The 15367-nt window shown below is 44.2% G+C and overlaps 1 protein-coding gene across 1 annotated transcript; it reads right to left on the minus strand.

The window, feature by feature from the left end:
- Positions 1 to 1201: 1201 nt before the first annotated feature.
- Positions 1202 to 15102, minus strand: LOC139336006 (protein yippee-like 2). Its single transcript, XM_070969836.1, has 5 exons — positions 14891 to 15102; positions 8065 to 8296; positions 7136 to 7179; positions 6574 to 6682; positions 1202 to 4030 (listed from the first exon to the last, which is right to left on the minus strand). The coding sequence occupies exons 2-5, from the start codon at positions 8179 to 8181 to the stop codon at positions 3941 to 3943; spliced, it is 360 nt and encodes a 119-aa protein (XP_070825937.1). The 5' UTR covers positions 8182 to 8296; positions 14891 to 15102; the 3' UTR covers positions 1202 to 3940.
- Between the last annotated feature and the right edge of the window lie 265 nt (positions 15103 to 15367).

Below are 15367 nucleotides of genomic sequence, written 5' to 3' on the forward strand. Positions count from 1 at the left end.
CGGGCAGGTCAATCAAAGAGACAGAGGAGGGGTGGGCATGGCAGACCCAGACAGTGCATGACACCAACTCCTCCACCGCTCCGCTTTAGGAGACAGAGGGAGAGAGAGAGACAGGGTTGCTAGGAGACCTGGCTCAATGCAAACACAGCACCATCTGCTGCAGTGATATTTGGAGTGGGTTAGCCAAGTCGGACAGAGAGAGAGAAATCAGCCCGGATCACTGGAAACAACACTACAGGGAGAGACAGAGGAGGACAGAGGACAGAGGGAGGAGAAGGAGTGTAAAGGGTGATGGTGGAACATGAAAGGGAGAAAAGAAAAGCAAGATATTAGAGAGGGGGGGAGAATTAGCAGGAGAAGGGAGAGCAGCGAGGGAGGGGAGGAAAGTAGGCATGACGAGAAGCTTGATTAATGTATGACTAACAGGTGTGACTCTTGTGCCATCATAACCCTCCTCCACACATACACACACGCGCTAACACACAAATATACATCTTCAAACCCACTCTCACAGAAAACATCATTTGCATCATCCTCACATTACATTGTTGATCCCCCCCCAATAGTAACAGATGATGCACTTGTTACCATGGGGACAATAAAATGTCACCATCAGATAGCACAGTTCAGTCGCAGCAGGCTTTGTGCCCACATTGTCTGATGATGCCTGGTCACACAAACATCCACCTCTGAATTAGTGTGAATGACTCCTTCATCTCACCATTACTGTTATTATCGGTTTGTTTTTGAAGCTGCTCTTGCACCTATCATCTGAGCCCTTAGCCCTTCCAGATGGCAATGTTATCTGGCATGGGGAGCTCTGCTTTGGGGAACTTATTGTGAATTGTGGGTGCAATGATCACAATTCAGCAAAAGACATAAAGCACAAGAAAAAATAACCAAACTTGGCTTCAGACTTCCGACTTATGACAGAACAGACAGTTTGAAAGGCGTGGGATGGATTAATGAAAGACGCTACTTGAATTATGGGAAATATAGGAAAATCCAGTGTCTTTGGTGCTTTACTCACACCAGGAACAAGTCAAGATATAACACCCTCTGCTGCAAAAAATCTGTCTCTTGTGAGTCGCCCAACTTAATCAAGGCACAGTGCCAAATCACTGCAGCATCCCCTTCAAAGGGCATGAGCCTGAATACCAAGATTTAAGGTTGCATGAGAGGAAACAAACCCTATATTCCATACAGATATCAAGGTGCATTTTATTAGATGAAGATCCAATGATATATAGTCAACATCAGCATCCTCCTTTACAAAAGACATTAAAATTGAAACATTTTCAGTAAAAAAGTAGTATCGTACAGCCAATGTGGGGTACCAGAGAGAAAGCATGACATGACCTAAATCATATTCATTCATCATCGTATAGATCATAGATAAAACACAATACATTAACACTATTTACAGTCTGTAACACAGAGGTTGACATGAATGGTAATCCTCGTGGTGAATACAGTAAATAGAATATATTCATATATTAAGATCTTTTGTTTACAAAATCATAATGCATTATATATAATCACAGAGAAAGGCTATCCACAACCTTGGCTTTCAGCTATACACACCCCCTTGTTTGCCCAAATTGTAAATTGCTTCGTCAATTTATTGTCGATGGGTGGGTTCTTTGGTTGTGCTGGGTTTACAGTCGCAGCCGCTGGCTGAGCAGTCTGCTGCTGAGTGTTACTGAGGAGAGTTATCTGTTTAGGTTGTTGGTTGGTTGTTAGGTTGCTGTAACTGTATTGAACAGGACTCGCCATATACAGGGCAACTTCTTGAGCAAAGTTCACATCATGGGGAAATTATGTGACGAACAGGGCAACTAATTTTTACTTTTCTAAACCAGGATCACATTTCATCCATGATGCTTCTGTGCTGAGATGAAATTGATTAGATGTTGTATCATAGCACAATGTTTCATCGCAACTCTAACACACACAGAACTGTTCTTTCCACAAAAATGTGATGAGGACCGAGCACAAAACTGGTCTGAGCACATTGTTTTACTCCATGCATGCGTTAACGTTGCATTTCCACGGGAAAGAGGCGGCTGCAATGGGATTCTCTCATTTGAAAATAATACATTTCCATTGGAGAATGACACATCCAGCACATTAAGTAGGATCCTGGCCTTAGCAAAGAAAAGTTAGCATCAAGGTACACTGAGCGATGCTTCCTATTAATGTTACCTCAAATATTACCCAGGTGTCATAACTGGAAGGCCCATGATGCATGAGGGATATTTAGTAAGCTAACTGTGGTGGGGAAAATATGAAAAAGAAAAATGATTTCAAACTGGAGCAAAACCCAAGAAGATAATGTGTTGGTGCATTATGGGAGAAAAGAATAAGTAGGTCTATCTAGTGCATTGCTTCATAATGTTGCCCAGTAGGTGTGTTATCATGTCTTGTGAGGTCCAGTTGGTGAAAGTCAGTGTAACATCGGTTAAACAGCATTCATCCCACCCTGAAAGAGAGCCTAAGAGGGGTAGATATACCCTTTTATACATATGCATCTACAGTACACACCTCTGTGGTCGTGTATATACCTCGTAACTTCAGTAAAAATAATAACTTACTTTTCTGTTATTTATTTATTTTTTTTTTTACAATGCATTTCCCCTTGGCCCATGAAACCAATGAAACCAGTCATGCATTGGCCATTTGTTAGTCAGTTTCTTCAAATCAAACTGGTATTTGCATTATTGCAGGGGCCGTGTTTTTGTCTGACTGATCACCAGCTGCCCACCACAAAGCCTGCAGAGCCTCATCACCTTTGGTCACTGACCTCCAGCAGCAGAAAGATGCTCACAGTGCTCGCAATCCCTTGGGAATCCCAGCCAATGTTGTTCACCTGAGACACACTTATGTTGTGTAATTCTATCTGGCCAAGTAACACAGGCCGGACCCGGCGAAGCATCCGCCGACACCAGACAAACACAGGACGGATCAGCAGATCACTTTACGAGATTCGTATTGAAGGATGAATAAAACTCAGGGGGAGCTGCTTTGCTGCTGCGAGGGCAAATTCCTGCGAGGTTTTAGGACAAGCTGGTGGCTGTCTCTCTGTATCTCTGTCACTCTCGGCCCACCCTGCCCATTCTGAGCTGCATCGCTGGCAAGACGTGGAGTGGATCCATGCCAGAAGCCATCAAGGCCACCACATAACTGGATCAGGATCTTCCTCTCTGACCCACGTTGAGTGAGCAGCCTGGTGGGTGGCAATCCCCGCACCCACACCCCAACCCTCTCCGACACAACCCACCGCCCATGTGCTTGGGCCTCCGTGCCAAGCCTCAGCGCCAGGCCTCATCACTGGCCCAGCTGGCATGGCCCCGATCAGCTGGATTTGCTATAATCATCTTAGGTCATCTCATTCAGACAGAGTGAATGCCCATCAGCTCTTCAACCAAGGCCCAACTGGCCTCCTTTTGGCTAAATTTCCACTGAATTAGCTGTTAACAACTGGTTTTATGTTTGTTGTAGGGAAAGGGGGAATACTTCACACAATGTAGATGCCTCCTAGCAGGTACAGATGGAGTGTTGCCATCTTTTTAAGAGCTATCAAGTCATGTTTCAGTAAAGAAAAATTGAAAATGAGACGTCCTGTCTTGCTGGCCAGTCACCTAGTCCTGCTAGCTGCATACAAGCCTGGCTAGTCTCTGTCAAGCTGGGATGTCTGGGACCTTGATGCGTGTGTGTGTGTGAGTATTCGCGTGTGTACATCAAGAGGTGTGGTAGGGAGGGATGGGAAGAGAGTTACAGAGGTTAATGGTAAATCAGCCAAACCAAAGTCACACACTCACCCACTGCACACAACCCCCCTTCCCTCCCTCCCTCCCTCCCTGCCATCCATCCATCTATTTGTCCATCCATCTAGTCCCCCCCTCACCCCCCCAGCGATCGTGTCCCGGCTGCTCATCCCTCAGTCCCAGCCGTTGTCCTTGATCATGTGGGCCAGCTCGATGATGAACTTGCCCTCTTTATACTTCTGACTGCTCTCAAAGGCATGCTCCTGGAGGGAGTGGCAGAGGACAGGAGAGAGACAGCATTTAATTCAAATGACAGATGGACAGTAATAACATGCTTATATCTCTGACAGAAAGCTGGATAGTTAGAAAAACACGAGTAAAAAAAAACTGCTCATGGCAGTCTTTTCAGCTGTATATGAAAACCCTTGACTCAGTCCTGGCCTGTCTCTCTGTCTCTGGAAGGTGGTTATATAACAGTCAGTCACTACACAGTGCAGAGCACCCTGCACAACCAAAACCCTGACCAGACTGGATCGTCATGTACTGGCAGAAAAGTGCCTCCATACACTAATAAACTTCAAAAACCAAAAAGCCACAGGTTTGAGCCAACACAGCCAACACAGATGTAGAGGCTGCTCTCATTTTGCAGGCTGTAACTTGCATTTCTGCTGTTAGGTGTGTAGTCCAAAATTCCTCTGGAAAATATGAATGGGATTTCTAAGAAACACCAGAAAAGAAAGTCTAAACTAGAGGTTTATTAGCTCCACTTAGTGTTCTTCTGTTAAGTAAAATATATACATTTTCACCCCTTATTTATTTGCTTTTCTTTCATGTACACACAAAATGTCAATCATTGGAAAAGCATGACAGCCACAGTCAATAGCCTAGCTTACTGAGATACTGAAAACCCAGTGAGAGAGTCAAGTAAAAGTTAATGAAAACTAAAAAGACTGAAATTCATGATACCAGTGTTGGCAAGTTTATCTAATGGCTTATATTTGTTTTTGGGTAAATACCTAGCTTCAATTGTGAGTACTTTGTGTTTAGTGCTAATGAGCAAACGTTAGCATGCTAGCATGCTAAACTAAGATTGAATATAGCAAACATTATACATGTTTAGCATCAGTATGTTAGCATTGTCCTTGTGGGCATTTTAGCATGATAGCATTAGCGTTTTGCTCAAAGTACAGCCTCACAGAGCTGCTAGCGTAGCTGTAGACAAGGCATTTCTCACAAGCTAATTTTCCTTCTTCTTATATGTGTTTTCATGGGGATTGTTCCAGCCGTTGTTTCGGCAAAAATTTTTAGATTTAAGCAGGAGTGTGTTAGGAGTGAGTATGTTTTTAATTAACAGATGTCTCTCATGGTGGTCATGTGATCATGCTCAGCTGTGGTGGCTGCTGCTTGCTAATCCCACGTGTGATCCAGTTGCACCTCCCATATCCCCAAATTTGGATATTTCTGTCCGCAGTTACTGACAATGACAGCGGCAAGCAGTACACTCAGGCTCAGCGCCATAAAATGACAACTTTTACTTCCTGTCCAACAGCCATGTGTTGTTGCTGAGAAAGCCACTCACTCACACTCACTGTAAGCCTCTGTTAAAAACGGTGTCACAGAGTAGGCAGATACAAATGTTCTTTCACTGCGGAGCGTCTGTAACTTTTTTTTTTGTCTTTGGCTATTTCGGTTCAAAGCTGCAGAGGCACGTTATCAGATTTCTCGGTTTAGAAGTGCAGTAGGTCAAGCCTCTCAGTAGAACTTTGACGTCTGCAGAAAACCAATACCGCTGCAAATGATATTAATGGCAGCCTTCCATTAAGTCCTATCTAGTGTCTGTGTGCCTGTGCATGCCTGTGACCTCTCTGCCTTGTGAGGTCCTGACAGGAATAGAAACAACCCAGAAAAGTATCTAGTTTTGACGCTGGTTTACCAGGTGTTCACCGGGCGTCATAAGGAAAAGAATTATTTTTAGGCTGCAAGGTTAAAGAATCAGGTTTAAGGTTAGACACGTGGTGGTAAATGTTTTGGTCGAGGTCAATGGAGCTTTCTTGGAAGTCAAACAACAAGGTTACTGTGAGTATATGTGTGTGTGTGTGTGTGTGTGTTTGTTTGTGTTAACCCCATAACGATATAGTCACATGCCCTTTAATGTAAACTCTCACCTCCATGCTGATGGGGTTCAACAGTGACAGCTGCACATGCTCAGCTCTGTTGATGTATGAAGACGGCTAACAGGGTGGATCCTGTTTAATTCACCCTGACATGGGATCTAAAATACCACCTGCACTAAATAGATCCTGCACATGTATTTTAACATGCTCTGTCACAGCTCTAAAGAAACTTTGCCTGTATATATATAACTCTAATGTTACCTGTTAAGAGTTAAAATCAACGACACTGTCAGTTTGCATACGTTCAGTCAACATTATGAACACCTAGCACTGAAATAAGACATATGAACTACAGTAAAAGTCGACTTCTACTGCACGTCAGTAAATCTTCAGGTTTGAGTGACTCGAGCTGATCCAGATGTTTTCCACTTCCAAGAAACATTAAAAACTCATCACACAAGTCACGCAAGATAAACAAAGCCTTGTCTCCATGTGCTTGGAAAAATCTGTCTCATCATTAATTCAGCCCACAGCCGTACTGCTGCACTGACCCTCAGAGAAGACGAGGTCCAAATATAATTAGGGTGCAAATAAAATTAGGGTGCGCTATAATAACAACCTCCCAGTTTATCATCCTCTAACCTTGGATGCAGTTAGTGGTGCCGTGCATCAATTCAGCCAAGGACACTTACGTATTTCCAGCCCAGTGTCGTCTTGCAGTTCTCACAGTAGATATCTGCGACAGCATGCAGACCGGTGAGCAGCACTCTCTCCTCTGCTGGGCCACACCCCACGTTCACCCTGAGAGGGACAGTGGGTTTGTGGGTAGGTAAGTGGAGAGGAAGGAGGCACAAGCAGAGAAAGAGAGGTAAAAACGAGGATTGTGCAAGTGGCTCAGTTGCGTGTACTGTATGATGTGCTCAGAGTGAGTCACAGCCTCACACCCACTCACACAGCGCATACTGATAGGGCACCAGGCCATGGAGCATAGATTCAAACAGCCTAATTTTCACACTCAATTCAGCTGATAATGACAGCGCTCCGAGGCACAGGCTGGCTCCATCTACACCAGGGCTTCAAAACAACACATCCACTGTGTCGAGCAAAACGCACCATTAACCTATTTCAGAACACCTGAGCACATTAGATCACTGCTGTCTAAGAAGGGCACGCAGGACAGCGTTTCCTAACACATCACGTCAACTGCAGACTAATTTGTAATCAAGCAGAAATGATTTTTAGAAGAATACTCACACTGAGTTGAACAGGTAGGCTCTGCCTTGGCTGCCCTGGAACGACTGCAGAGACAAGATGAGACAAAGATGAAACAGCTGGAACAAGAATCTACCCTTTCATGCAGTCTGATAACTCTATTAAATAATACAGGCATGCTATTATATTGCCGTAATGCTGCAGTCAAATGAGATCTGTGGTTTGGTTTCCTGATGAAAAGCGCCACATGTTGATTGGAGATGTGCCTTTACTTTAATAGAAGCTCTTATTTTAAAACCTGCACAGAAAATCTATTTACATATAGACTTTAAATGGTGCACACTCTCCCAGTAACAGCCCATACGCTACTGATAACATCATGGTCGACTATAAGTATCTTCATGACAAGCCATGCAGTTATTTTCTTGCCATCTTCTTTGCCACAGGCAGGACAGCGACAAGAGACACATAAAACAGATTTATGCAGTGCAGCTGTGTTACAGCTGGCAGAAGGTCTTTGTACACAGGTGAGGAGTGTTTTCACAGTCGCACGTGGAAACAGTGATAGTGCATTCATAATCCAATTCACTAACCAGCTTATAACATAATCCAGGCACAGGCAATATTGTGCGCAGCAGCTGACACAGACATACAGGTGTCTTCAGCCTGCTGTTTATTCCTCACCTGTTCATCTCCCCTTCTTTACATCGTCAACATTTGGCCTTTCAATTGCTCTTAATGCTTGTAAATTATATTATATCAATATTAACTGTCTCTATTATTCAAAGAGACTGTAAATTCTAGTAAGACAAGTAAAACATGAAGTCAAGTACATATCCCTGTGAACTCCAGTCAGCTGTCTTTTCCACTCTGTAACAGTTAGCTGCCTCAACCTGCCCAATGGCTTCCAGGGGCAACCACTATTGGTAAGATGAGTCAGTTCACACAGCGCCACCGATGCCGCCGGTTACCTTGGAGATGAGCTCATCGTGGTTGGCCAGGTGAGCTCGGCAGTGGATGCAGCTGTAGGTTCGGTGGCAGCTCGGCAGGTACGCCTGGAACGTCTTGGAGCGCGTCATTCTGACCATGGGCGGGGTTGGCGGGCGGTGCAAGAAGGGACTGCCAGCCCAGGTCGGCTCACAGGGGAAGCACCGCAACACACAGGTGAGGGCCGTGGTGGGCGGTGGGTTGGGAGGCGAACACCTGAGGGCAGGGAGGACAGAAGAGCACCTAATGGTTACACGGTTGTGTAACAGCTGCTTCCTTAAACTGCTGCTGCACACTGAGGGACAGGTGTGTAACTGCTGATGGGATTATCGTCTGCTCCCCAACCTGCAGCCGTCTGTGAGACTCTTAAAACCTGAAAAAGTGATGATGTGGCAAGACGTCATGCATTATTGATGAGCCTGTGTTCCAGGCTGAGTCACCAAAATTCACATTTCAATTCCACACTGAAAACACTAAAGCAATTCTACTTTAGGAGGCTAGATTCAAACATGGTGCAGAGACAAATCGACCAAGAGGCCAACAGTGAGCCCTGGCTGGTTGAGAGGACAGTGTGGAACATCAAAGCAGACAAAACAGACAAAAGACTAACAGGTAACTATTCTGATGTTTAGTTTAAGTCATTTTTAGACAAACTAGCAGCGTAGCTCTACAGATGACAATGTTGGCCTGCTGGTCAGTTCTTCAGCAACTACTGGATGAATGGTCATGAAGCGTATACGGACATTCATGGTGCCCAGAGGATGAACCCTAGTGGCTTGATGAGCCACTGACTTCTAGCGTCACCATCAACTGTCTGTATTTGTCCAGTGCAGACTGGATTTGCAGGTATTTTCTTTATGACTAAAAACTAACGACAAACCCAGCCTCAGCTGTACCTTCCCAGGTCAAAAAATAGTACACACTAGTGTAGTAGAAATAGAATTTAAGTATAGAAAAGTTATTACAAGTACACTTACTTTTTGTGCTTCATTTGAAGTATGTCTGACATATACTTTTAAAAAGTGTCATAGATGTGTGTCATTAAGTTCTACTTAAATGTATTAAAACTGAATATTCTAATTCTGCAATACTGAAAGCAGTATTTCAAAGTACTTACAAAAAGCATACTTTCTTGTAAGTGCATCATAAATTGTACCCAAGTGTACTTTAAAAAAGTGTACTCCATTATGAACACAATAGCAATAACGTGTACATGAAAAGTATTCTTATTTTCAAGTCCTTTGTGACACACTATCAGCATGCTTAACTACAGTGTACTTTAATTTTCACTTCATTTTAAGTATATTTCCAACACACTGGTGATATGATAAAAATGTACTGTGTGTTTTGAATGCTCATGAATCATGATTTCCACTGGCGTACTTCAGTACACTTAAGGTTTGTAAAAAGTTGTGTCAATTTAGCATACTATTTAACCTTCAAGTATATTCACGTATTACTTAAGTTGTATTCAAGGACTACTTGTGTACACTTAAGTATACCTGAAGGTGACCAAAATAGTACAAAGCAGACTTAGTATATTCTTCAAAAAGTCTAATTTAAGTACATTTTTTCACCTGGTTTGTCTTTAGTGCTAAAATGTTAGCATGCTAACACGTGCTACACATGGACGACATTATACCTGCTAAACATCAGCGTGTTAGCATTTTGGTTGTGAGTATCTTAGCACACTGACATTAGCATTTATTTCAAAACATTTCAGTCCTGTTTGAGCAACTCTATCTGGTTCCTGCTTCTCAAATACGAGGATTTCTTTCATCCGTTTTACGTTGCTGCACCTGAATACCTTTGGGTTTCGGACATGGAGCTCACAGAAAATTAGCTGATGGGGAAAATATACAGCAGATAGTTGATAAAGAAAACAATCATAGCAGCCGACTCCACTAGCCTGTGCTCAAACCATTCAGCACCGACTCCAACGCAGTAGCACGCATGCGGCAAAGCTAGCTCACATCCTGTGTTTAAGTCTATAAGGCTGCGGAGATAATCTGCTTAGCCTAGCACAACTGTGAGGATCGTGCTCTGCTCACTCCGTGATATCCAAATAGACCGAGCCCTCAAAATACTTTTGCTGGTGTGCCCTGGTGACTGAGAAGATTAGTGAGCTGGCCTGGGAACCTGTCCCAGGGGCTCAGGGCCAGGAGGACAGGAGTATGTTTTGACTAACTGTACAGGAGACAGTAAATGGCTTGGGGCCCTCTGCTCTCTACCTTGTGGTGCAGTCATAATCCTCGTGTTTTCATTGGTCAATGCAACTTTAACTGCGATATCGGCACTGTAGCTCTTGTGCTAAACACAACCAATCACAAAATTTTATCTAGTTTTACTCCCCAGAGCTGCTTTCCATAGAGTAAATGAGGAGCCTCACTACAAAGGACATCTTATTGTCTACCTCCCTATTTCAGCTAGTCTTCCTCAGTTAAAAGGTGACCTTTCTATCTAAATAAAGTCAATAATTTCCACAGTTTACAGGTCTATGACTGTGGCAAGATTCTGCAATGACTCCACTAACTTGGTTTTTATGAGTCGTTTCATCACCTTCACATATTGCTGTCCCATTCTGTCTCCTCTCCCTCCTGTCTGTCTTTACTGAACCATCTGGAAAAAACTAATAAAAAGCTGAATGGGCGCAGGAGGCCTCTGTGAGTTCAGGACAAACAAGAGAGAGACAGAGAAAGAGAGTGAGGCCTCTTTACTGCTCTGCAATATGATTGTTTTTAGTGTCGGACGGAGGCTGATAAAGGCTCCAGCGCTGATGGGAAGGGCTGGGGGATATAAATAAATAAGGCAGTGAGACGTGCCCTTGTTTTCTCTCCTCTGACTCGGTGCCAGCGGCGTGGGATTGGGGCACAAAGACACACTCAGTACAGTTGTCAGAGTTGACCCCTGACACACACACACACACACACACACACACACACACACACACACACACACACACACACACACACACACACACACACACACACACACACACACACACACACACACAGACTGATGTTTAACCCAAAGCATGTTTTATCCTCTCACTCATTTCAGGACTGAGGACAAGGAACTTTATGTAGCATCCAGTCCTCTGAGATTTGAGTCCTGTCATACAGACTCATGGACAATTTTCTGATCTAATCGGAGACGTTTGCCACTTGATTCTTTTATATTTGGCTGCTGTGGAAGTTATGAAAACTTGACTTCACTTAAAAAAATATCAGAGGGTTAATCAATAAACAGAAAATGTATCTGCAACCATTTTGTTGATTGTTCAAGTAATTCTTTATACATAAATGCCAAAATTTTACTTTAAATGGCTAATTTTTCAAGTCTTCTGTGATCGTATTTTGACCAGTTTTTAGATGTAGTCTGTTTAGACTGTTTAGACAAGCACAATGAGGACATTTTATGGACCAAACAATTAAGAAAAGCTTCCTGATTATAGCTCAGTAATTAGCCTTAGGTACTGTAAGTAATCTGGAGATGTAAGCTTCAAACTTAAGCTTCAAATTTAATTACATTAAATTTAAGCTTCTCCTTCTAAGCCTCTGCTGCTGCGTTTGCTGCAAGTCACTCAGGATAAAAGCAGCGGTGTAACGTCTGAAATATAAATGTGATGTTCAGACGAGAACCCGTCCATCGCAGCTGACAGGAGAGATGTCGACTCAGGCTGTGGGAAAAAGCTCCATGGATGCTGTTACACTGAACTGTCAGCGTTTTGACGTACGGTGCATCGTGGTACTAATGTGGCCTTAACATTACACTCAACAGCAGCGCTGGATTATAGTATTGCACGTGTCACATATCTTTTCATGGGTCATGCATAATCCATCCTCTCTGTGTATTAACTCTGAAGAATCACTTCATCACAACAGAGTGCTGGAGCCTGCCGCTGGCTTTGGATGAAAACTGATACCTCTTACTCATGTGATTAAAAATACACTGAAATCTCGTCATTGTAGGATGAACTATTTTGATGATCAATGGTCATTTTTTCAATTGCCAAGCACTGGTTCCACTCTCTCTGTTACGAAGATAAGCTCTTTCATCTGTCACAGTAAGCTGAGTATCTTTGGGGTTTGGACCGCTGGTGGGACAAAACAAGACATTTTAAGACTGAGATCTTGTGACAAGCGTTTGTCGTTTGTTCTTTTCTGACATTTTATAGACCAGATGGAGAAAATACTAAAGAGATTAACTGATAATGAAAATAGCCATTAGTTACAGCCCTGGTGGTGCTATTACTTTAGCTTGGCAGGCATAAAATCTGCTTTGGCCATATTTCTTTGACACTATGTAACATGAAGGCCTCCATGTTACATAATCAAAAGCTTATTTTGGTTTCTTTCATACAGATTTTCTTGTGACTGACTCACAACCTTGAAAGAAGGAAATAAGAAATTGCAAAGACACGAAGGCCAGCGGACATAAAGTACAAGGCTTTTAGCACCGCATTAAACTAAATGTCCCGGACCTGATCTGGGCTGGATGATGACGCCGTTTGACATTTTTCAACGACTAGTGGGTGGACATCATTTTGCAAGGCAACATTGTCTGTGGGAACGAGGACGCTGACGAGCTGTAAAGCGCTGACGCAAAGAGTGAGTCTGAGCTGCTTTGCGCTAAAAAACAAACCTCTTTGACAGAAGAGCAAATTGCAGAAATGATCAGATGACTTGAACTGATCGCAGCGATCCAACTGCAGGAAAATGTTATCAAAACTGACGCGTCAGGATGAAGACTTGTCTGCATGGCCTCAGAGTGTGTCTCTGGTGTTTGTCTGTCCGCCTGCCTGCCTGCCTGCCTGCCTGCCTGCCTGCGTCTTCTCCTCGTCCGTCTCCGTGCCTCTCAGCCTGTTTGTCTGTTTATTTTGCCTGCCGTCGCTCTGTCCATTCATCAGTTCTGCCGCGGGTCGTTTGAGGTCACCGAGCTGTCCATTCTGGTCATTTCTGGGTGTCATCACAAAAGGCTACGTGCCACGAGTCTCAACAGCCAAAAGGGCCCTTGTATCCCAACAAAAAACCTTTGTTATGTAACGCACTGATGCTGCCGCTGCTGATGCTGATCCTGACAATGATGGAGAGCAGGGGAAAGACAGAGGGGAGGAAGAGAGGGAAGGAGTGTGGGGGGAGTCAGACAGGGACAGGGAGTTAGTGACATGGGCAGAGGAAGAAAGAGGGAAGGAGCAGTGAGTGTCTCCTTGGCGCTGGATGAGCTGTGTGTGCTATACTGCCCACGAGCTGCACGGACTCGTACTTCATGTACTTTCATGCTGCGCTCCATTCAGTCTTCCACCAAGGCCAGCAGCATACAGCAGCATGACATCATTGATTAGAGCATCGTCTCTCCTCCCCCCTCCGTATCAAATCTCAATAATAAAGCGATGCTCCTGCATCCCAGGTGTGTGTGTCTCTGGTTACTGTTGTTAACTTTGATCTGTACTCACTTCTGATTTTCTTGTGTCTGTTGCTGTTATGTCCTCTACGGAGAGGAAGCAGCTTGTTTTCGGTAAACTTACACTTGTGTATTTCCTCACAGAGTTTAATAAAAAGCAAGGGGGAAACACTCTTTAAATGTGCTTGTTCATTGTGGGTCTAACTTATACACTCCTAATTCATATTCACATATACTTTGCATTGCATTTCTGCGTGTAGCTTTTAGATGATAAACAATGAAAGTGTCAGAAAAAGTGTCAAAAAACAGAGTGGGTGGAGTGTCTCAGTCCTGTGAAACTGTAGGCGCAACACACTATGCACAACTTTTGTTTATGTACACAAGCCCTGCATGTGAAGGAGCACCTTTAAAGGCCTGCAACTCTCTGGACACCATCTTCGACCCCTGCGAATGGACTCCTCATGATCAATAACTATCTGCATGCTCCCTCAGGGATGAAGACACATCACAGAGAGTGCAAAGGTTGTAACTTGATAAAGGTGTCTATTCTTAAACTGTCCGTATGGACCCATGTGGACTTTATCTAGGAGATTTTCCCATTTTGTGCCTTTTTTTTTTGGGGGGGGGGGGGGGGGCAGCATTTCCACCTGCTGGCAGACTGACAGCCTCAACACGTCAATAAATAAACAAAAACTTGGAAGTTTCATGGGGTTTAGAGTGTGTGCGTGTGATTATTGGTATGAATCAGGTCACAGGCAGTGGCGCACTTCATCTGGGGCACGACTTCAGCCACCACACGGAGCACAGATGGGGGGGAAAGCCTCAGCTCAACATTGCTGAAGCACACACTCCCATGCACGCGCACATACACGCACACACGCGCCGCCACCCACTCGAAAGCTCGAACATCTGCAGTGACTTTGACAGATCGATGACAATCAGGTGAATGTCGTCAGAGTTTATTATCGCATGAGCGTATTAGGTACACGGTGGCCCGCATTGATCGCCGCTGACGTGCATGCACGGCCATGCGCGCGCACAGGGATGATGGCGCATACGTGCTGGACAGCCACCACAAACAGCATGTGTCCTAATAATAAACCGCTGGATACTGTAGCTCCATTGCAGAGTACACCTCAGCATCCCATCCGCGAAGAAAACATCAGTTCAGGCTTGAAAGGACTTGTGATCATGTGAAGCATCCGAAACCATAAACTTGTCTTATTATTGTCATGTTACAGCATGAGTACCTGCGGTCTATATTAAAAGTTGCCTCGGTTTATAAGTACTGAGCAGGCTGTACATGTCTCCTTCGACGGCGCAGGAATAAGCTTCAGCGAACGGTATAACAGTGCGTAACAACAAATGCACCACACTGAAAAATAATGCAGAGGAGATCATTTTTACCTTTGAAGGGAAGAAAAAACGGACCTCCACGTAGCCTAGAAAATGTCGCACCTCCTCGTTTTCCTCGTGGCAGTGCCAATCCTAAACCCCCTTTCGCATTCCTTCCCAGGCAAATTTCCTCCGCTCCCTAGCCCTGGCAAGTCCTGCAGAGACGCAATGTTTTGACGCGCAATGATGCCCAGCAGAGTTTAGAGGAGGCAGAGCGAGAGAGTGATGAAGCAGCCAGCCGGAGCGAGAGGCTTCACTGCCACCCACTTCCGTGTTCGCAGAAAAACCGTTATACTGTTGGGACGACTTCTTCTATTTAACAGGACACGGTGAGTTTGCAGCGGGATTTATTTAATGTTTTGTTTTGAGGTTTGGCGACATGATTCAGAACGTCTGTTCCTTACACTGTTATAACACGTACATAATAGGTAATATTGGAAAACACAGCGTCGCGCATGCGCATATTTCGTCGAGTGGCGGATATTTAAC

This window comes from Chaetodon trifascialis, chromosome 9 (genome assembly GCF_039877785.1).
Source record: "Chaetodon trifascialis isolate fChaTrf1 chromosome 9, fChaTrf1.hap1, whole genome shotgun sequence".
NCBI classification, from domain to species: Eukaryota; Metazoa; Chordata; class Actinopteri; order Chaetodontiformes; family Chaetodontidae; genus Chaetodon; species Chaetodon trifascialis.